Here is a 22691-nt window from a genome sequence, read left to right as displayed (position 1 = left end):
GGACGCAGAATGTTAACACAGTTATTACAGACCGGAAGTTTGTTAATGGGAACAAATAGTCCAAACACCGGCATCGATAAGAAGCAAGATGGAAAACGGCACAGGAAAGCATCAACTTACAAATGATGAAAGTTGTGGTGATAGTCCCGCAAAAATATCAACGAAAGATGCGGATGACAAACTGTTAAAACATTTTCTCACCTGGTGTGAAAACAGTAAATTTGATATTACTGATAAGGTACATGTAGTAAAAGAAAAGAATGTTAGTATTTATCTGAGACTGTTTTTCGCCAAATTACAACAAAGCACCAGAATGAAAAGTAAAATCAGCACCTCACCCCCCGTTCCCCCGTTGTTTTGTTCTTAGTTGGGTTTTTTAAAGTTAGGAAGGACTTTCCTTTGGCACTGTCACTAACCCTAACTATTTATAAGTATTTATAATGTTCTTTATACGTGACAGTGCCAAAAGAAAGTCCTACCAAGTATAATGCTGGTTCGTTTTGCATAGAGATTTGGGTTTCTTTATGGTTAACAATATGTAACTTAGTTTAATGTCATGACTGGACTCAAGAATGATCAAACTAAAGTTCAGTGACATCAGATTTAGGAAAAAATTGGTATTTTAGACACAGTAGCTTGCAACCATTTGGTTGTCGACAATTGTCAATGGGCAATTCCGTGGTCAAGTAAACCAATAGGTCATTTTTAAAAACTCGTTCAAGTGAGACCAGTTTGGTATCATTTGAAAGGTTATTATCTCAAGTGTCAAATATTACATTAATCCTTTTTCAGTAGATGTGTTTTATTCATTTATATTAAATTATAATGCAACTAATGCATCAACCATGAATGCTGCAATATTTTATGAAAAATTATATTAAATTTAACACATTTATCTGCAAATGTTTTATACATAAATGAGTAGAAATAAAAATCTTTATACAGAAATAATCCCAGACATGTCCTTTGTTAATTGACATAATATATAAAAGACATATTTATATTTCAAGCAGACTTTTATCCATAATATTTGACATACGTTACTTGTGTATATGTTCGACACCAAAAATTAAATATAACATTTTTTAATCTCCACTTCTGCTATCTGGTTGTAAAATGTTCTAAGATGCAATATTAATTTTATATGGTTGATTAAAAAATGTAAAAACAATTACTGAATATGTAATAATTGCCATGCTACTGTGGTGCTGTTATAGTGTACGTCTGATGCCATGTATGTACGAAACCATAAAACATGTTTATTTTTTCCAATTTTGAAGCAAAGTATTGATATTTATACAATACCAGTGTGATATTAGGAGACTTTTTTATAACTAGAGCCAGTTATGACCATCAGTATTAATTTTTTATCCATATAAGTGGATTAAGAGGAACTTATCAAAGTGTGCGAACGGCAAATGTTGTGATTATGTTTTATAAGGTAAAAATTATACTTGTATTGTAACTAACTGTTCATCTCCATAACAAAATAACAAACCCAGTAATTGCATTTACTGCCAGAATTATGCAAATTGGAAAATTTGTAAAGGATCACAACTAACATGATAAATGTGACGTCACATTTGAGGAAACAATTGGCATCATTTTACTATTTTGAAATTTTCTGGTTAATTTTACAGAGATTATGTGTGGGATCAATAAATATAAAGTTACTTATCACCAATAAATGCAAAAATATTAAAATATGTTGCTTGCACCTTGTTCAGGTCCCTAGTCAATGGGGGCTGCCACAGTTACCCCATCTTATACGCCTTTAGTTTTAGAATAATGATTTTTTTTTGTTCTGTGGTGCTGTCATCTCGTAGTCATACATGTGTAACAGCTAACAATTTCATCGCCGACGACATCACAGAATGGGACAACGACTCGCTGTAAGGGGTTGAGAGGTTCTTTATTCTGGTAGTGGCTCAAGTTACAACAAAACATCAAATTGTTGAGATACAAATAAAAACATCCTGAAAGGATCAAATACAACATTGTCAATATCATTTCATGACACCACCTAATTCATAATAATACATCACTCCACATACTAATTGTTATGCAGCACAATATTATATTCAATACCTTAATGTACTATTTCATTTCCACCTACACCTTTGACAGACAGCTACAGTCATCAATAAACATCTAGACTTTATCTAATCCTAGTACATATTGAAATAATACATATCTATAACGGTATACAAAATGTCCATGTATACAACATTACATAAATACAACTCACCCATTCAAGAAACCAGGTGACCAATACATGTAACTTGAAACCATCAACCCACGAACTCCTTAAATAAAATACACATGTATAAAATATAATTACCTGACTAAATATACCACTTTAAATCCATAGTCAGAAAGGCATTAACAATATAAATACACTAACATTAATTTTATCATTGTACCTCTAACTCGATACCCTAACCTATAAACGCTAGTTGTACAGAGAATGAAATAAATCTTTTCCTGTCAAAACTAGTACCAACTAATGTATTATAAACTACAACAAGCGTAACATTAGCAAATGATATATTCATACCTCCACAACTACAACAAATTACTCTGTATGTATTATCAAGAATTACCTACGTAATTTTTCCTGTACAGCTTAAATAAACTTACAAATATGTCTGTGTAACTATACGAATTATGTACATATAACTATGAGAAATAAAATGTTCCAACATTAACCTCTCCGACAATTCCGTCCACAATCCCACAACCACGCAGAATTATGCTAGACTGAAATGACAGCGAAACCAATCCACGTGCTGTGTAGCCCAAGTTGCAGGTGCAACCGCTGTTCGGAATTTTATAATACAATACTTGGCAGACAACTACTACATATAATATCTTTTGACAAACATATTGAAAAAACTATATACATTAAAAATAAAACCTCCTGCTACACATGTAGCTAGTGGCAATTTTTCTTGTGTCACTTGTCATTTGTACGTGTACAATGACACTAGTCACAAGGTAGTCACCTTACCCCTCCCCCACCCCATGAAGTCATGGGTGTTATCTTGAATTTTTAAATGGTGTTCATCTTTGCACTGAACTAGCAAAGTTTATGGCTAATATTTAAGGTTTCTTTCAAAACAAAAAACTGCTTTAAAGAAAACACATGGCCACTAGGAGGGTTCATCCCCACCCCTGAACCCCCTTCCTGTGATGCACCTGGTAATTGTTTTTCATTTTCATCCAACAAAAATAATAATTCCTAGCTCAAACTGGTTTTCTTTTTTAATATCATCTTGTTTGTTAACTATAATGACCGTTTTTCAAAACTTGTAAAGTTGTATTTCACACGAATACATCCTACACCAAAAATATTTACGTCTGACACCATGTATGTTTATCTATTGTTTTAGTGTGTGATTAAAACACAAAGTTTTTACATCTGATATATACAGATAAACATCTACCTTACAGGAACAGGACACAATATTTCTAATACGCCCTCATACATCGAAGAGAATTAGACATAACCATGTGTGGGTGAAAAATTACAGTTTGTGTGCATACGTCAGACACCATGCATATTTCCTCCTGTACACCTAAAGCAACATAAGAATGGAATAAAGTTTATATCTAACAATGGTGCCCTAGTTGGTTCTTACAATGTATGACAATAAAAAGTTGTGGAAAATTTTGTACATTTATGTAATGCTTGACTGAAGTGTCTGAAATGTACGTCCGACACCACAGAATTGCCCATATAGACTTTCCTCTAGCCTTACCCCACATATCAATATCAATCAGGGGTAGGGCTGGAGGTGACTCGAGCTACATGTAGTCTACATACAGCAAAATAACCAATCGGTCATTTTTATTTGCCACAAAAGTCACTTTTAAAAAGAATTGCCATAGGCAGGGTCTAAATTGCCATCAATGGGCTGTGTAAACCATGGCTGTTTCAATAAGAATTGCCATAGGCAGGGTCTAAATTGCCATCAATGGGCTGTGTAAACCATGGCCGTTTCAATAAGAATTGCCTTGGGAGATGAATTCTTAAATTTGAGCCCTGAGTTACACATTATTCAAGTGAAAAAAGTAAACACTACCGTACTGTTGGTAACACGTTAGTGTGACAACGCTGAGCAGTAATCGAGAATATTAACACGATTTAAATGTCAGTTTTTATCAATGTTGGTTATTCTGTTTTACAGGTAAAGATCAGCAAAGAAGGCGCTTGTGCTCAATATGGAATGGTTGCTGTGGATGACCTTGAAGAGGGGGCAGTCTTATTTAAAATTCCTCGACCCAGCCTGCTGTATCCAAACACTTGTGGCATTGCAGAGTTACTTCAGAACGGTATACTTATCAAATAGATGCATATATTGTGGTTTTAATGTCTTGTTATTTAACAAAATATATATATTAAAACAAATCTACAAAGTACATTTACATTCAGATATATGGTCAGCTTTGTAATACATTTGTAGTTGTAAATTGGTAGATCCCCGTCGGTGGACCCATAGGGCTATTTCTCGTTCCAACCAATACTCCACAACTGGTGTAACAAAGGCTGTGGTATGTACTATCATATCTGTGGGATGGTGCATATAAAAGATGCCTTGCTGCTAATCAAAACAGTAGCCCTTGATGTGGCGACGGCAGGTTTCCTCTCTCAATATCTGTGTGGTCCTTAACCATATGTATGACACCATATAACCGTAAATAAAATGTGTTGAGTGCTTCGTTAAATAAAACCTTTCTTTCCTTCCTTCCTTCCGGGTGGAAAGAAGGAAGGGGATATTACTTGACTGGAAGATGATATCGTGGGTGTTTTGGATGATGCTAGCCAATCGGATGTTTGGACCAGTCCACTGACATGGGTGAAAGTGCCATAGGTCTGGTTAAGGTTTTTTTTTCTAAGCATACATGCTTGAAATAAAATTTTATTTTATGGATGGTAGGTAAACGAACCAATTCCCTACCGAGCCCTGCCTCTATATGTTATCAGTTCTAGAATAGCTCTGTCATAGATATATCAACATTTGTATTACGTACATGTAGGTGGAAATTCTCCCAGTTTTGATCTTTCTGTTATGAATTAAAAAGGTGAGATATAGGTATTATTTTTCTATTGGCAGCATAAACTTTTGTTTTAAAGTTTTGCATATATATCAGTTTCTCACAAACTATAAATCCTAGGACATTAAAACATTGTTTATATTTGCACCTATTGATGTTTATTAGTTACAGTACACCAAAAACGTTGTAAGTGAGACATTTAATTCCATGGAATTCTTGTTCTAGAATTGTATTGTTTCTGTCTTTGTTCTTTAATAATAAATTGACAGAAAGCTTTACTTTTCAAGACCCTTCAGAGCTGTCTGGAGTTGTTTTTGTCAAGTGTCATTTTGATCTCTGCATGTTAAGCTAACTCTTGCCAGATATACACTTAAAATTAATTTACATGTTTTATTCATAATACAATACAATGAAGGAACTAATTCAAGAATTAGTGGTTTAATAGCATTTAATTAGCAAGAAGTTTGTTGAACTAAGAAAAGTTAAATTTATCTAAATATTTTCAAGCAAAATTAATCAAATGACTAAGTGTTTCTGTTTTGTTTTTTTCTTGTTCATTATTACATATGATAATTGGTTTTGTTATGTTATTACATGATAATTGTTTTGGGTTTTTTTTATTCAGAGGCTGGTGATCTTCAGAGTTCAAGTGGGTGGGTTCCACTGCTGTTGGCTCTCATGTTTGAATATAACAATCCACAGTCAAAATGGCGACCATATTTAGACCTCATCCCTGACTTCAAGGAGTTAGACCTGCCAATGTTTTGGTCACTGTAAGTTATCAGGGCTTTTAGATTATGGTAACCTCACTCCCATGGCTAGTGATATGTTGGGCTAGTAAATAACTACTATTACCATGCCTGACAGGGTTTCTAGATTATGGTAGCCTCACTCCCATGGCTAGTGATATGTTGGGCTAGTAAATAACTACTATTACCATGCCAGACAGGGCTTCTAGATTATGGTAGCCTCACTCCCATGGCTAGTGATATGTTGGGCTAGTAAATAACTACTATTACCATGCCAGACAGGGCTTCTAGATTATGGTAGCCTCACTCCCATGGCTAGTGATATGTTGGGCTAGTAAATAACTACTATTACCATGCCAGACGGCTAGTGAATATTTTTTTGGGGTCAAATGTTGCAATTAAGACTATTTTGTAAATATGAATATCCTGCCCCCAATGTTAGTGTTTTTAAGCTCTATCTCCCTCTTTAGGTGACATATGTGATCATTACTATTATTTAGTAAACTTGTATTAACTTAAATAAAGTAGTGCTAGTTAATTTTTAATCGTGGCTAGTACAAACATTTAATCCCAGATCCCATGGCAAGTGGATTTTATTAAAATTCTAAAATCCCTGGTTATACATACTGACATACAGTTATCACATGTATGTTGAACAACATCGCTAACTACACAACTGTATAATTGAGCTTGAAATCATTTTAAGTGTCCAACAGGGTTCATGTGAATGACTAAAATCACAAACGTCGGAGTTTGCTGATCAATATAATTTCCCAGGTCTTGAAAGTCATGGAATTTTATATTGGTGGATGTTTTTGAAACTACAGTGAAACCCCTCTAAACCGGACACCCTTGTGACCAAGACAAATGTCCGGTATTAAGAGGGATCCGGGTTAGAGAGGTTATGTTCTGTCCTGTCCTGAGTTTTAGAAAGGGACTAGAGTTGTATAATGTCTAGTTTTGATGGAATTCCGGTTTACAGAGGGTCCAGTCTTGAAAGGTTTCACTGTAGTTTTTAAAGAGTTGAACAGTTGATATTTTGTGTTTTAGGGATAATCCTACTGTGTTTTCTCATTTACTGACATATTGGTGGTTTACTATCACAAGTTATTTTTTTTATTGGTGACACATTAAATGAGCCAATAACAATAAATTTGCAATGATTAAATTATGCAGGTATCGAAATAAGTCGAGAACGGTCGTTCAGGTTACCGGGAGGTTACCACATGTTAGAGAAGTCGAGAACGGTGTTTCGTTCTCGACAAAAATTTTCAGCGAACAGTAGTTTCGTTTCCGAACGTAAACCAGGCAATGCATTCAGGACTTCTGCGTTTCATTATCTCGTCAGGAATTGCATCGATGTTCGCACGCAAATCACTCCGCGTTTAAGCAGCGTCCACTAGATGAATTTACGGCTGCGTTTTGTTTTCTCGTACAAAATTGCACACTTGTGGAATTGCAAAGCAAATTTTGGCAATCCGCATTTAAGCAGCGCCCACTAGATAAATTTACTTCCGGATTTCGTTTCTCATACCGATGTTCATGCGCACCGTTACAATTCCAGAACGACCTTGTAGTAGTAACAGGAATTCAATTCTAACTTTCATATAGTTGTGGAAACCTATAGGTTACCAGGTTATATTTTGTGGTAACCTGTACATGGGTTACCAGACACAATGCTTATTTCGATGCCTGATTATGTACATATCTACTTCAGGAAATAAAAAACACATTATGTTTATACATATTCTATTTTTAACTGAGTTTTTTTTTTTTTTTTAAATCTTTTTATTAAAATTAGGTGAGAATAACAAATACAAACATCAGTGGCTGGCATCACAATTATGTAACACAGTAACTAGAACTTTTAAACAGCAATGCAGAAGACCTGAGACAAAAGGATAAAATATTGTAATTGATATAATTGCTCCTGTGTATTATGAGGATGTATTTAAAATACTGTTCTGAAATAAGGTGAAAAACAGAAGTTGCTTGTAAAACAGGTTATCAGGAAGCATAGTGTACATTTGTAGTTGCATTGATTTATTGTCTCATGTGAAGTTCAAACCTAGAGTATTGTTAGTAGATCCATAACCATATGTCCGACGCCATGTAACTGTAAATAAAATGTGTTGAGTGCATTGTTAAATAAAACCTTTCCTTCCTTGTCAGTAGCTGCTAAAATCACCATTTGCTACCTGGACTCACACACTACTAGGGTATGGACAAAGCCTAATAAAATCACCATTTGCTACCTGGACTCACACACTACTCGGGTATGGACAAAGCCTAATAAAAAACATTGTCAGCACAAATTTAACAATTTTAAAAATTAACTTAATGTGATGCTTGAGTTATGATATGGTTCAACTCTGGAAATTTACAGCTGGTAAAATGCAGGTTTTCATATTTCAGATATTAATAGAGATGTAATTAGATTAATTTGTAGAAATATTTTGAATTCGAATAATGTAGTAATAGATGTATTTTGAACTGTAGGTCAGACAGAGAGAACCTGTTGTGTGGTACTGGTGTACAGGAGGCAGTAGACCATGACATGACGAACCTCACTAAAGAATTCAACACATGTGTTCTGCCTTTTGTTCGCAAACATCAACAGGTTTTCAGGTAAATATACCTTTAGCAAGTATATGTCAATCTAACTTTTCTTCTGTTTTTTTAGTTTCTTGTGTCCATTTGTTTTGGGTCTGCTAACCACCAAACTAAGAATAAATAGAGGATTCATCATAAGTTTTACAATATGGAAAATATCAACAGAGCCTCGACAAATACTGATTAACTAGACAAGGTTGATATTTTCCATATTAAAAAACATGAGTAGCGAATTCTATTTATCCTATGGCACTTCTAAAATAACATTTTGAGTGGATATTTAGTAAATTATGGTACTAAAGTCACCTCCATCAGTAATATGATGTCAGCATGATTAGCACAAATTGGTTTGACGTTATGCATTTTAAACTAAATCGTATGAAAACGTTACGCTCAGGTATACAAGTCTAAGGCTTGTTGGTTTGTAAACACATAACCCATTAACAGTACATGTAACTAGAGACCTTGCAAATTTGCATATACCTTTAAATTTGCATACCATTATTAATACACTAAATTATCAAAATATATATCATGGGTAAGTTATAGGATAAAACCTCTACATTGTTTCTTGTAGTCAGAGATTATTGTGTTTTCCACAGCCTGTGTTTTGGTGTTCAACATTTTTTTGGTGGTTTTTTTAGTGCTGCCTGCCAAGATATAGAATTCTATAAGAAAATGGTAGCCTTTGTGATGGCCTACAGTTTTACTGAACCAGCGAATGAGGATGTGGATGAAGAGGATGTTGACGGAGTTACCTCCCCACCTATGATGGTTCCTGTTGCTGATATCTTGAACCATATCGCCAAAAACAATGCACGTCTTGCATTTGAAAAAGATTGCTTGAAAATGGTCACACTTAGAAAGATCCATAAGGTATTAAACACCATACATTTATGTAGTACTTCGTAAATTTTCACTATGTTATAATTAAGTACTACTGTTATTACAGGCATGTTATTTTTCAGCTTTTAATCTGATTTCAGCTTTTATGTGTAAAAGGGGACATGGCGTAGCCCAGTGGTATAGTGCTCGCTTGATGCTCGGTCGGTTTGGGATTGATCCCCGTCAGTGGGCCCATTGCACTATTTCTCACTCCAGCCAGTGCACCACGACTGGTACATCAAAGGCCGTGGTATGTGCTACCCTGTCTATGGGATGGTGCATATAAAAGATCCCTTGCTGCTAATCGAAAAGAGTAGCCCATGAAGTGGCGGCAGCAGGTTTCCTCTCTCAATATCTGTGTTGTCCTTAACCATATGTCCGATGCCATATAACCGTAAATAAAATGTGTTGAGTGCGTCGTTAAAATAAACATTTCCTTCCTTATGTGTAAAATGATTTTCACAAAGTAGACTAGATTTAATCTGAAATGCTGAAAAATGGCCTTTGTTTAGGTGTAGTGTAGAAGTTTCGGCTTTTTAAGGATCATTACAGCTTTTATTTCTAAATGGGTATTACATCCCAGTTATCCGTACTATATTTCAAGTCTTTTACATTTAGTGTTTAAAATGTCAGCCCACACAACAGGAATGTGTTGGGGTTTTTTTCGTAGGGTAGTCTGAATGTTTGTTCTAAAATGTTTCCTTTAACAGTTTCAGTTTGGTTCCACTGTCATTGTAGCTAAATTTAGTATAAAATAGACTAAATATTTAACCTAATTTTTAATACAATATGCAAGGCCTTTTTAACAGTTTTCGATCACTCTGATTGCTTGTCCACTTTTCATCTGTACCGCTCACCACCTACTTACTCGGTACAGTCAACTACCGTATACACATTGTACACGTATAGTACTGTGCAAAAAAAGATCCGAAATTGTAATTTGTGATAACATTTATTACATTTTTAAGAACAAATTGAATACTTAAAAATGATAGATTGTACAATAAATTTAACAAGATGTTGCATCAGTCCCCCTCTCCTCTCTACACACTGGGCAATGTGCCGTGGCATGCTGTCCATTAACGTGTCTATATAACTCTGCTCCAGACTCATCCATGTTTCCACAATTGTTGTTCTCCAGTCATTGTTTGGGCTAAGTTTTTCAACACAGTCTTTCATGATCTGCTAGACATTTTCTATAGGGTTAAATCGGGTGAAGCAGCTGGCTATTCTAGTTTGGTCATGTGATGCCGTTCAAACCAGTGACGGGTGTATACTGCGGTGTGTGGCCTTGCATTATCCTGCTGGAGAAGGAAAGGAATGTTATTTGTCATAATGGCTGAGTTTAACAATCCTTCCTCTAAACTTTCACAGTACTTGACAGAGGAAATATTTCCATTAACCAAAACTTGGGGAGACAATCCCAACTTGCTTATGCTAACAGTGCAGCATGTCTGCTGTCGTTAAAATCCCACTCCATTGTAAACTTTCCCATACTGATAGTAAAGTCACTTAATAAAAAGTAACTAAAGATTGCAGCTTTAAATATTATTCATATACTTTGTGATCTACGGTACGTATATATACATCTGTACTGTTTACCTCAGAATATTAACGTCTGTTGCTTAACATATCTGTGTTGATTAACTGGTGTATCTTTGACAGGGAGAGGAGATCTTCAATACCTATGGACAAGTGTCAAACTGTCATCTTCTACACATGTATGGCTTTGCGGAGGAACATCCAAACAACCACTATGAGACGGTTAGTAAAATACATGTAGTTGTTACAGTGTCATTTCTGATATTACTCATTTTCAATCTTACACACATGTTGGTGTGTGCCAACCAGCATTTTCTTTGTTAATTTAACAAAATGTAGTTACCCTAGATCATTGAAAGTTGGATCAATGTAGTACTTGTCGATATTTATTTGGATGCATGGTTTAAAAACAAAATTATGTTCAGTTAAATGTTTTATTGGGGTTTTTTTATGTTGTTTTATTTAATTTTTATAATGAATTAAAACAAAATAATATATATATATTTGTTTTAATTTTTTTTTTTTTTTTTTTTAAATCAAACTAGTTTATGGTAGTTATTTAGTTTTTCAACAAAGCATTTTAAAATATATTTTCTCATTGAAACAGGTGGATATTCCTATGAAGATGGTCTTCGAAGCTGCCAAAAGTTTGCATTTCAACACTGATAGTCTGCTTGAGGAAAAGTGGCAGTTCCTGCAAGCAATGGTACCTTATGTTTAGTATGAGTCATGTTATGATACGAGCAGCTAGTGCAGACATCATATAATTCTGTTACAAAGTTGGATCAGTTTGTTGTATGAGTTGTCACTACAGACATATCTAGACTACTATACAAGTTTTTGCTAGATATCATTTTTACAAAACAAGTGAACTTCCCATGTTAATATAAGACCAGAGAAGACAACGTCGCTTAATGAAATGATATTTACAGGGATGTGAGAGCTATGTGGAAATGCGCTTTTCCATTTCGTCTTAAAAAAATAAAATCCAACAAAACAAAACTGATGCGAAAACGAAAAATATGAAAGTAGTATCGTGTGATCACAAGTAGTATTCACACGTAGTACATTCCCTTGGCTGGATTTCATCAGCTTCGGTGCGATTGGCCAGTTTTATCCTATCCAGGATATGCTATATGAAAGCCTTTGTTCCAGCCACTCTCACATCCCTGCATTTAGCAACTAATACACAACTGGTGGTGCACATGAAAGTTGTGTGACACACACAGACTTTGACCGGGTGGGTAATAAATGACAAAAGCAGCTTAATTATGTTAAGAAAATGTAGATAGTACACACATAATAGCCAATGAGATGCAGTGAGATACTTGAATCAAAATTGATTGAATAATGTATATTATTTTATTTCCAGGATCTGTCCTCGGATGATGTGTTTGTTGTTGGAGTTGATGGCATTCTGACAGAAGATGAGATGTACAACACACTTAAAGTATGTTTTCAAACCTTTAGCTGTGAAAGAAAGAGCAGAGATGCCAGCCATTCCACATTTTGCTGAATTGTCCCAAATTGTATCTCTGAATTTTTCATTATGAATTGAGATCAAATGGGTTTTTTAATTCTGATACAGGTGGTGAAAATCTTCTTGTGAACTTTTTTAGTTATCAGTTAGGACTTGGTGTTTTTCCGTAACTGGTAGTTTGTTCATGATGCATGGTTTTTATAAATTTCAGGCCGCTGTGCCTACTATAACAAATAATACCCAAGTGAAATAATATGTTTCTAATTGTATTTTTTTTGGTGCTAAAATTTCTTTCCAACACCATTTTAATTGTTATAAACCTCTCACAGTATTTCATTTAATGGGAATTAAATGGGTCCCACTAAACATCCAAACCCATGGACATTTGATTAAAACAGAGTAACTGAATTGTTACAAGTGAGAAATGCCATATAACCTACTAATCAGGTAGGCTGTCTATTGCTTATTTCAAGGGCAAAGGTGATTTCTAAATGGCAACATAACGTCTTTGTCAAAGGACCTTAGAAAGCATGTGTTTTACAAAAGTTTAGAAAATAATAATTTGAAATGTGACCTGTTTTAAAAGAATCAAAAGATAGTGAATGGATGTTCCTAAAGAGAAACTCTTAGATTCCTGAAAATAAGTTTATAAATGCCTTAAAATGGTTTTGAGAATTTTGCATTTCTGAAATGAATATAGGTTATATTTGTTTTGGAAGTAATTTTAAAAATTATTTTGTTGGGTGATTTTTTGTGTGTTTTTTAAATGTTTTGCTGATATATCATTAGTATTAATTAATAAATTAATTATCAGTATAATTTTTTAATGTATTTCAGGTTTTGGTGATGACAGAAGAAAAGTTCAAAGCACACAAAGAGAAGGAAGGCTGGAGTGATGCCGACAGTGATACCAGTGAAGACGAATCTCTCGGGTTTGGTGCGTTTCAAAGATCTCTTCATCCTCAGGGCTTCTAGAATTTTATAAAAATCCACTAGCCATGGGATCAGTGATTTAAAAAATTATATATTCACTAGACCTACTTTACATTAAAGTTAATACAATTTTACTAAATAATAGTAATAATCAGATATGTGACCTAAAGAGCTTAAAAACACTAACATTGGAGGTTGGGGTGAGGACAGAATATTTCATATTAACAAAATAGACAACTGCAACATTTGACAATTTTGTTTTTCACTAGCCATCAGGCATGGCAATAGTAGTTATTTACTAGCCCAACATTGAATATCACTAGCCATGGGAGTGGGGCTACCATAATCTAGAAGCCTTGATCCTATTGCTTATTTAACAAGAGATTTCTCTTACATTGAGATATACCTCTTGAGAAGTACCTTATTCTATAGGTTGTGATTTTATGTTATTTACAATGAAATCCCTCACAGGTGTTGTGAGGTGTTATTAAATAAATATTCCTTTTCTTTGGTCATTTATATTAGATGTATTCCTTGGGATGAAGTTTTCCGTTTGCTCAGTATTTTTTCTTTTAAAAGTCAGTATTGTTTGATGATAGAAGTAATCCTCTCACTAGATGAGTAACACAAATAAAAACAATTGTTTTGATTTAAATTTTACTTCATGTTTTTCAGATAAAATGGCAAGTCTTCCAGATGACTGGAAATTAGTTCTAGCAAGGCAAGTGTGTTATTATTATTCCTCTACCAGTCCAACTGGAGGGGAGTGTGGGTTTGTCTCCATCCGTATGTCTGTCAGTCTGTTACTAGAGGGGAGTGTGGGTTTGTCTTCATCCGTATGTCTGTCAGTCTGTTACTAGAGGGGAGTGTGGGTTTGTCTCCATCCGTATGTCTGTCAGTCTGTTACTAGAGGGGAGTGTGGGTCTGTCTTCATCCGTATGTCTGTCAGTCTGTTACTAGAGGGGAGTGTGGGTTTGTCTTCATCCGTATGTCTGTCAGTCTGTTACTAGAGGGGAGTGTGGGTTTGTCTTCATCCGTATGTCTGTCAGTCTGTTACTAGAGGGGAGTGTGGGTTTGTCTCCATCCGTATGTCTGTCAGTCTGTTACTAGAGGGGAGTGTGGGTTTGTCTTCATCTGTATGTCTGTCAGTCTGTTAGTAGAGGGGAGTGTGGGTTTGTCTTCATCCGTATGTCTGTCAGTCTGTTACTAGAGGGGAGTGTGGGTTTGTCTTCATCCGTATGTCTGTCAGTCTGTCTAGCCAGCTATTCCTCTACCAGTCCAACTGGAGGGGAGTGTGGGTTTGTCTCCATCCGTATGTCTGTCAGTCTGTTACTAGAGGGGAGTGTGGGTTTGTCTCCATCCGTATATCTGTCAGTCTGTTACTAGAGGGGAGTGTGGGTTTGTCTCCATCCGTATGTCTGTCAGTCTGTTACTAGAGGGGAGTGTGGGTTTGTCTTCATCCGTATGTCTGTCAGTCTGTTACTAGAGGGGAGTGTGGGTTTGTCTTCATCCGTATGTCTGTCAGTCTGTTACTAGAGGGGAGTGTGGGTTTGTCTTCATCCGTAAGTCTGTCAGTCTGTCTAGCCAGCTATTCCTCTACCAGTCCAACTGGAGGGGAGTGTGGGTTTGTCTTCATCCGTATGTCTGTCAGTCTGTTACTAGAGGGGAGTGTGGGTTTGTCTTCATCCGTATGTCTGTCAGTCTGTCTAGCCAGCTATTTATCTACCAGTCCAACTGGAGGGGAGTGTGGGTTTGTCTCCATCCGTATGTCTGTCAGTCTGTTACTAGAGGGGAGTGTGGGTTTGTCTTCATCCGTATGTCTGTCAGTCTGTCTAGCCAGCTATTCCTCTACCAGTCCAACTGGAGGGGAGTGTGGGTTTGTCTCCATCCGTATGTCTGTCAGTCTGTTACTAGAGGGGAGTGTGGGTTTGTCTTCATCCGTATGTCTGTCAGTCTGTCTAGCCAGCTATTTATCTACCAGTCCAACTGGAGGGGAGTGTGGGTTTGTCTCCATCCGTATGTCTGTCAGTCTGTTACTAGAGGGGAGTGTGGGTTTGTCTTCATCCGTATGTCTGTCAGTCTGTCTAGCCAGCTATTCCTCTACCAGTCCAACTGGAGGGGAGTGTGGGTTTGTCTTCATCCGTATGTCTGTCAGTCTGTTACTAGAGGGGAGTGTGGGTTTGTCTTCATCCGTATGTCTGTCAGTCTGTTACTAGAGGGGAGTGTGGGTTTCTCTTCATCCGTATGTCTGTCAGTCTGTTACTAGAGGGGAGTGTGGGTTTGTCTCCATCCGTATGTCTGTCAGTCTGTTACTAGAGGGGAGTGTGGGTTTGTCTTCATCCGTATATCTGTCAGTCTGTTACTAGAGGGGAGTGTGGGTTTGTCTTCATCCGTATGTCTGTCAGTCTGTTACTAGAGGGGAGTGTGGGTTTGTCTTCATCCGTATGTCTGTCAGTCTGTCTAGCCAGCTATTCCTCTACCAGTCCAACTGGAGGGGAGTGTGGGTTTGTCTCCATCCGTATGTCTGTCAGTCTGTTACTAGAGGGGAGTGTGGGTTTGTCTCCATCCGTATATCTGTCAGTCTGTTACTAGAGGGGAGTGTGGGTTTGTCTCCATCCGTATGTCTGTCAGTCTGTTACTAGAGGGGAGTGTGGGTTTGTCTTCATCCATATGTCTGTCAGTCTGTTACTAGAGGGGAGTGTGGGTTTGTCTTCATCCGTATGTCTGTCAGTCTGTTACTAGAGGGGAGTGTGGGTTTGTCTTCATCCGTATGTCTGTCAGTCTGTCTAGCCAGCTATTCCTCTACCAGTCCAACTGGAGGGGAGTGTGGGTTTGTCTTCATCCGTATGTCTGTCAGTCTGTTACTAGAGGGGAGTGTGGGTTTGTCTTCATCCGTATGTCTGTCAGTCTGTCTAGCCAGCTATTTATCTACCAGTCCAACTGGAGGGGAGTGTGGGTTTGTCTCCATCCGTATGTCTGTCAGTCTGTTACTAGAGGGGAGTGTGGGTTTGTCTTCATCCGTATGTCTGTCAGTCTGTCTAGCCAGCTATTCCTCTACCAGTCCAACTGGAGGGGAGTGTGGGTTTGTCTCCATCCGTATGTCTGTCAGTCTGTTACTAGAGGGGAGTGTGGGTTTGTCTTCATCCGTATGTCTGTCAGTCTGTTACTAGAGGGGAGTGTGGGTTTGTCTTCATCCGTATGTCTGTCAGTCTGTTACTAGAGGGGAGTGTGGGTTTGTCTTCATCCGTATGTCTGTCAGTCTGTTACTAGAGGGGAGTGTGGGTTTGTCTCCATCCGTATGTCTGTCAGTCTGTTACTAGAGGAGAGTGTGGGTTTGTCTTCATCCGTATGTCTGTCAGTCTGTCTAGCCAGCTATTTCTCTACCAGTCCAACTGGAGGGGAGTGTGGGTTTGTCTCCATCCGTATGTCTGTCAGTCTGTTACTGGAAGGGAGTGTGGGTTTGTCTTCATCTGTATGTCTGTCAGTCTAGCCAGCTATTCCTCTACCAGTCCAACTGGAGGGGAGTGTGGGTTTGTCTCCATCCGTATGTCTGTCAGTCTGTTACTGGAGGGGAGTGTGGGTTTGTCTTCATCTGTATGTCTGTCAGTCTGTCTAGCCAGCTATTCCTCTACCAGTCCAACTGGAGGGGAGTGTGGGTTTGTCTCCATCCGTATGTCTGTCAGTCTGTTACTGGAGGGGAGTGTGGGTTTGTCTTCATCCGTATGTCTGTCAGTCTGTCTAGCCAGCTATTTCTCTACCAGTCCAACTGGAGGGGAGTGTGGGTTTGTCTCCATCCGTATGTCTGTCAGTCTGTCTAGCCAGCTATTCCTCTACCAGTCCAACTGGAGGGGAGTGTGGGTTTGTCTCCATCCGTATGTCTGTCAGTCTGTTACTAGAGGGGAGTGTGGGTTTGTCTTCATCCGTATGTCTGTCAGTCTGTCTAGCCAGCTATTTATCTACCAGTCCAACTGGAGGGGAGTGTGGGTTTGTCTCCATCCGTATGTCTGTCAGTCTGTTACTGGAAGGGAGTGTGGGTTTGTCTTCATCTGTATGTCTGTCAGTCTAGCCAGCTATTCCTCTACCAGTCCAACTGGAGGGGAGTGTGGGTTTGTCTCCATCCGTATGTCTGTCAGTCTGTTACTGGAGGGGAGTGTGGGTTTGTCTTCATCTGTATGTCTGTCAGTCTGTCTAGCCAGCTATTCCTCTACCAGTCCAACTGGAGGGGAGTGTGGGTTTGTCTCCATCCGTATGTCTGTCAGTCTGTTACTGGAGGGGAGTGTGGGTTTGTCTTCATCCGTATGTCTGTCAGTCTGTCTAGCCAGCTATTTCTCTACCAGTCCAACTGGAGGGGAGTGTGGGTTTGTCTCCATCCGTATGTCTGTCAGTCTGTCTAGCCAGCTATTCCTCTACCAGTCCAACTGGAGGGGAGTGTGGGTTTGTCTCCATCCGTATGTCTGTCAGTCTGTTACTAGAGGGGAGTGTGGGTTTGTCTTCATCCGTATGTCTGTCAATCTGTCTAGCCAGCTATTTATCTACCAGTCCAACTGGAGGGGAGTGTGGGTTTGTCTCCATCCGTATGTCTGTCAGTCTGTTACTAGAGGGGAGTGTGGGTTTGTCTTCATCCGTATGTCTGTCAGTCTGTCTAGCCAGCTATTCCTCTACCAGTCCAACTGGAGGGGAGTGTGGGTTTGTCTTCATCCGTATGTCTGTCAGTCTGTTACTAGAGGGGAGTGTGGGTTTGTCTTCATCCGTATGTCTGTCAGTCTGTTACTAGAGGGGAGTGTGGGTTTGTCTTCATCCGTATGTCTGTCAGTCTGTTACTAGAGGGGAGTGTGGGTTTGTCTCCATCCGTATGTCTGTCAGTCTGTTACTAGAGGGGAGTGTGGGTTTGTCTTCATCCGTATATCTGTCAGTCTGTTACTAGAGGGGAGTGTGGGTTTGTCTTCATCCGTATGTCTGTCAGTCTGTTACTAGAGGGGAGTGTGGGTTTGTCTTCATCCGTATGTCTGTCAGTCTGTCTAGCCAGCTATTCCTCTACCAGTCCAACTGGAGGGGAGTGTGGGTTTGTCTCCATCCGTATGTCTGTCAGTCTGTTACTAGAGGGGAGTGTGGGTTTGTCTCCATCCGTATATCTGTCAGTCTGTTACTAGAGGGGAGTGTGGGTTTGTCTCCATCCGTATGTCTGTCAGTCTGTTACTAGAGGGGAGTGTGGGTTTGTCTTCATCCGTATGTCTGTCAGTCTGTTACTAGAGGGGAGTGTGGGTTTGTCTTCATCCGTATGTCTGTCAGTCTGTTACTAGAGGGGATTGTGGGTTTGTCTTCATCCGTATGTCTGTCAGTCTGTCTAGCCAGCTATTCCTCTACCAGTCCAACTGGAGGGGAGTGTGGGTTTGTCTTCATCCGTATGTCTGTCAGTCTGTTACTAGAGGGGAGTGTGGGTTTGTCTTCATCCGTATGTCTGTCAGTCTGTCTAGCCAGCTATTTATCTACCAGTCCAACTGGAGGGGAGTGTGGGTTTGTCTCCATCCGTATGTCTGTCAGTCTGTTACTAGAGGGGAGTGTGGGTTTGTCTTCATCTGTATGTCTGTCAGTCTAGCCAGCTATTCCTCTACCAGTCCAACTGGAGGGGAGTGTGGGTTTGTCTCCATCCGTATGTCTGTCAGTCTGTTACTGGAGGGGAGTGTGGGTTTGTCTTCATCTGTATGTCTGTCAGTCTGTCTAGCCAGCTATTCCTCTACCAGTCCAACTGGAGGGGAGTGTGGGTTTGTCTCCATCCGTATGTCTGTCAGTCTGTTACTGGAGGGGAGTGTGGGTTTGTCTTCATCCGTATGTCTGTCAGTCTGTCTAGCCAGCTATTTCTCTACCAGTCCAACTGGAGGGGAGTGTGGGTTTGTCTCCATCCGTATGTCTGTCAGTCTGTTACTAGAGGGGAGTGTGGGTTTGTCTCCATCCGTATATCTGTCAGTCTGTTACTAGAGGGGAGTGTGGGTTTGTCTCCATCCGTATGTCTGTCAGTCTGTTACTAGAGGGGAGTGTGGGTTTGTCTCCATCCGTATGTCTGTCAGTCTGTTACTAGAGGGGAGTGTGGGTTTGTCTTCATCCGTATGTCTGTCAGTCTGTTACTAGAGGGGAGTGTGGGTTTGTCTTCATCCGTATGTCTGTCAGTCTGTTACTAGAGGGGAGTGTGGGTTTGTCTTCATCCGTATGTCTGTCAGTCTGTCTAGCCAGCTATTCCTCTACCAGTCCAACTGGAGGGGAGTGTGGGTTTGTCTTCATCCGTATGTCTGTCAGTCTGTTACTAGAGGGGAGTGTGGGTTTGTCTTCATCCGTATGTCTGTCAGTCTGTCTAGCCAGCTATTTATCTACCAGTCCAACTGGAGGGGAGTGTGGGTTTGTCTCCATCCGTATGTCTGTCAGTCTGTTACTAGAGGGGAGTGTGGGTTTGTCTTCATCCGTATGTCTGTCAGTCTGTCTAGCCAGCTATTCCTCTACCAGTCCAACTGGAGGGGAGTGTGGGTTTGTCTCCATCCGTATGTCTGTCAGTCTGTTACTAGAGGGGAGTGTGGGTTTGTCTCCATCCGTATGTCTGTCAGTCTGTTACTAGAGGGGAGTGTGGGTTTGTCTCCATCCGTATGTCTGTCAGTCTGTCTAGCCAGCTATTCCTCTACCAGTCCAACTGGAGGGGAGTGTGGGTTTGTCTCCATCCGTATGTCTGTCAGTCTGTTAATGGAGGGGAGTGTGGGTTTGTCTTCATCTGTATGTCTGTCAGTCTGTCTAGCCAGCTATTTCTCTACCAGTCCAACTGGAGGGGAGTGTGGGTTTGTCTCCATCCGTATGTCTGTGTCCATCTAGCCATCTGTCTCCATATAGTTTTCTGGATCTTTTCTCCACAATGGTTTCAGGACGTCGAGTTGAAATCGTGTGTATCACTTTATCATTTAGAATGACAGACGGAGTTTGGACTTTCATGGGGATTTACCTTTACCAAAGTTTGACAATGTTATGGTCCTTGAACTTGGGGGACATGTATTGCTATCAGAATGCTTGTTTTAATAGTTGCACCAGTAAAATATAGCCATACGAAGTTTTGAAGTTAACTAATTTGTAGTTTAAAATACACAGTTCCATATTGAAAAAAGGTAAATAATAGACTGGTAAAAAAAATCAATGTCTTGAATTACAGTTAATTATAACTTGCTTACAACTTGTTTAAATTATCAGTTTTAATCAGCAGTTCCAGTGTGTTTGTGGAGTCTGATAACTTATCATTGAACATTGATTGGGGGGGCTCTACTGATGTGATGATCCATCATAAAAATTTCCAACTAATTCCCAACACCAGTTTGGAGTAGCTCAATTTTTTTTTTTTAATTTAACATCAAGTTTAAAAGAACACTACATATACAGTAGCATGTCTCTTGGTTGAAGTAAAAAAGTCGAATACACCGCAACACTCAAATCAAAAACAAAGTCCCGAGTTAGCTTACACGTTGACAGAATGGTTCGGTCGAACTACCCAATGGGTTGAACACTTTCTGGAGCACAGACGGTTTCGAGCCAACGGGATTCAACTGTATATCTTTAAAAAGAAACCTTTCATTTTATTTTAGCTGTGCCAAAGCCAGTCTAACGAGATACAAAACCAGTCTAGCTGAAGATGAAGAAACGGTTTCATCGGGCCAACTCTCACAGGTTGCATCAAGAAAGAGGTTTTCATTTCACACCTGTTACAGCCAGAAGAAACTGCTGCAGAAAATCATTGAATCTTGTAGATGACAGCAACTCTCAGTGGCAATAAAACGTCTTTTGTAATGTTGTTTTGGCATTTTGACATTTACCCAGATCCTTACGTAGCGATTTTGGCATTAGATCATCTTAAGTGCATTAGGCAGTTGTACACTTAGGTGATTTTAGCTCTTCATAAAAAGGGGCCCCATCACTAGAACATTTGTTATGGAATATAACATCTTGCTATGCAGATTTTGATTTCTGTGAATTTGAAGGCAAAGTTGATTTAGCTCTTGTCGTTAAATATGGCAAATTATGATGGCTATGGATTACATTAGCAAGAGCTAGTTAGCCCGAAATGGTAATAATGCCCATTGTTGTGATGAATACTTTTGCCCTAAACTGTCACAGCAACTCGTCAGATTATCTCCAATTCCAGTGTCAACGTTGGGGCTGCTTTCTGTTAATGCATTTCACTCGAGTTTATCAATACAATGCATATAAATAGGATCTTTTACATTCCACGCACTGGGGGAAAAAACCAGTCGATTGATAAGTACATTTTTTGCACGAAAGTTTCAGTGCTGTGATATAACGTAAAGCATATGGTTGTTGGCAATAGCTCAAATGACAAGTCCAGGTGTTCATATATGGAATACATCGAGAGGCATTGTGCACTTTGTTCTTTTAAAATATAGTGTACCGAAATCTTTGACTGGCAGGGGATGGTAAGGGCAGCAGCAGTGATGGCTTTTATATATTTACACATGTATGTATATATAATGGGTGTGCCCACCCAACTTTTTGGCACCTCCCTACGGCCGTGTCTGTTACTTGCATAAAGTCGATTACCATGAAAGCGGGACAAGTTTAGTCAACCACCTGTTACCGACTTTTGGTGCCACCGATTGGGATCAATCACACATCAAGTGAGCGCTTTACTACTGGGCTAAGTCTCATCCCAAAATTTTCAAGAAGGGGTTAATAAATATAGTTGACACCATTTAGAAAAATGGCCACCATTAGTTGGGCTTCTAAAATGTCCATTGGATATTTTCATCCAGTTCAGACATCAGGCCAACTGAAAACCAGTGTCTTTTTAGTCTTATTTTTGGTAGTTAAATTTTACCTGATTCGTTTGCAACCCTATATAGCTGTATGGTAGCAATGCTATTAAGAATAAATGTAGTTATCCAGATTAGGACAAAAGCTGCCTGCACCCCTACAAAAATATGAGCCTGTATGCCCATGTATTCACACATCTGGTTGGTCAATGAAACGTACCAGTGCTTACATGATACACTGATCAGCAGTTTCATAGAGAAGCACAAATTAATGGAATGAGCTAAGTAATAGTCATGTCCACTACCTGGGCCCAACAAATGTCCGTAACTTCAAAGTTAAAGGGCAATAACTCTGTAAAAATAATCGGTAAATTGCCATGAAAATCAAATTTAATTCGTTACAGAATATTGTAAAGATATACATCTCGAACTTCGACCAAGTCGGATGTTATCTGGCTTAATACTACCTACAGTAATGCATGTAAAGTAGGTTGTGGTGACCTGGTTATGGTACAACACGCTGCCGCCCCAAGTTGAATTGATCAGAAAGATGCCCTGGAAGCAAAATGTTTATGGACAGAAAAAGGCCATACCATATTACAACGCATCAAAGACGGGCGTATAGAAAGACAAACAAAC

The 22691-nt window shown here is 38.9% G+C and overlaps 1 protein-coding gene across 1 annotated transcript; it reads left to right on the top strand.

Moving 5' to 3' along the window:
- The first annotated feature begins 41 nt into the window (after window positions 1-41).
- Window positions 42-21072, top strand: LOC121367651 (N-lysine methyltransferase setd6-like). Its single transcript, XM_041491945.1, has 11 exons — window positions 42-238; window positions 4191-4335; window positions 5684-5831; window positions 8307-8435; window positions 9065-9296; window positions 10971-11069; window positions 11455-11553; window positions 12220-12297; window positions 13165-13264; window positions 13936-13981; window positions 20871-21072. The coding sequence occupies exons 1-11, from the start codon at window positions 89-91 to the stop codon at window positions 21034-21036; spliced, it is 1392 nt and encodes a 463-aa protein (XP_041347879.1). The 5' UTR covers window positions 42-88; the 3' UTR covers window positions 21037-21072.
- The last annotated feature ends 1619 nt before the right edge of the window (window positions 21073-22691 follow it).

This window comes from Gigantopelta aegis, chromosome 3 (genome assembly GCF_016097555.1).
Source record: "Gigantopelta aegis isolate Gae_Host chromosome 3, Gae_host_genome, whole genome shotgun sequence".
NCBI lineage: Eukaryota > Metazoa > Mollusca > Gastropoda > Neomphalida > Peltospiridae > Gigantopelta > Gigantopelta aegis.
The sequence above is the reverse complement of the archived record's forward strand: the minus strand, read 5'-3'. Positions and strand labels throughout refer to the sequence as shown.

Excerpts from the sequence above, each read along its gene's own strand:
- LOC121367651 (XM_041491945.1), top strand. The coding sequence starts at position 89 with ATGGAAAACGGCACAGGAAAGCATCAACTTACAAATGATGAAAGTTGT. Across the intron at positions 11,070-11,454 it reads CAAACAACCACTATGAGACG|GTGGATATTCCTATGAAGAT; the intron begins GTTAGTAAAATA and ends TCATTGAAACAG. Across the intron at positions 13,982-20,870 it reads TGGAAATTAGTTCTAGCAAG|CTGTGCCAAAGCCAGTCTAA; the intron begins GCAAGTGTGTTA and ends ATTTTATTTTAG.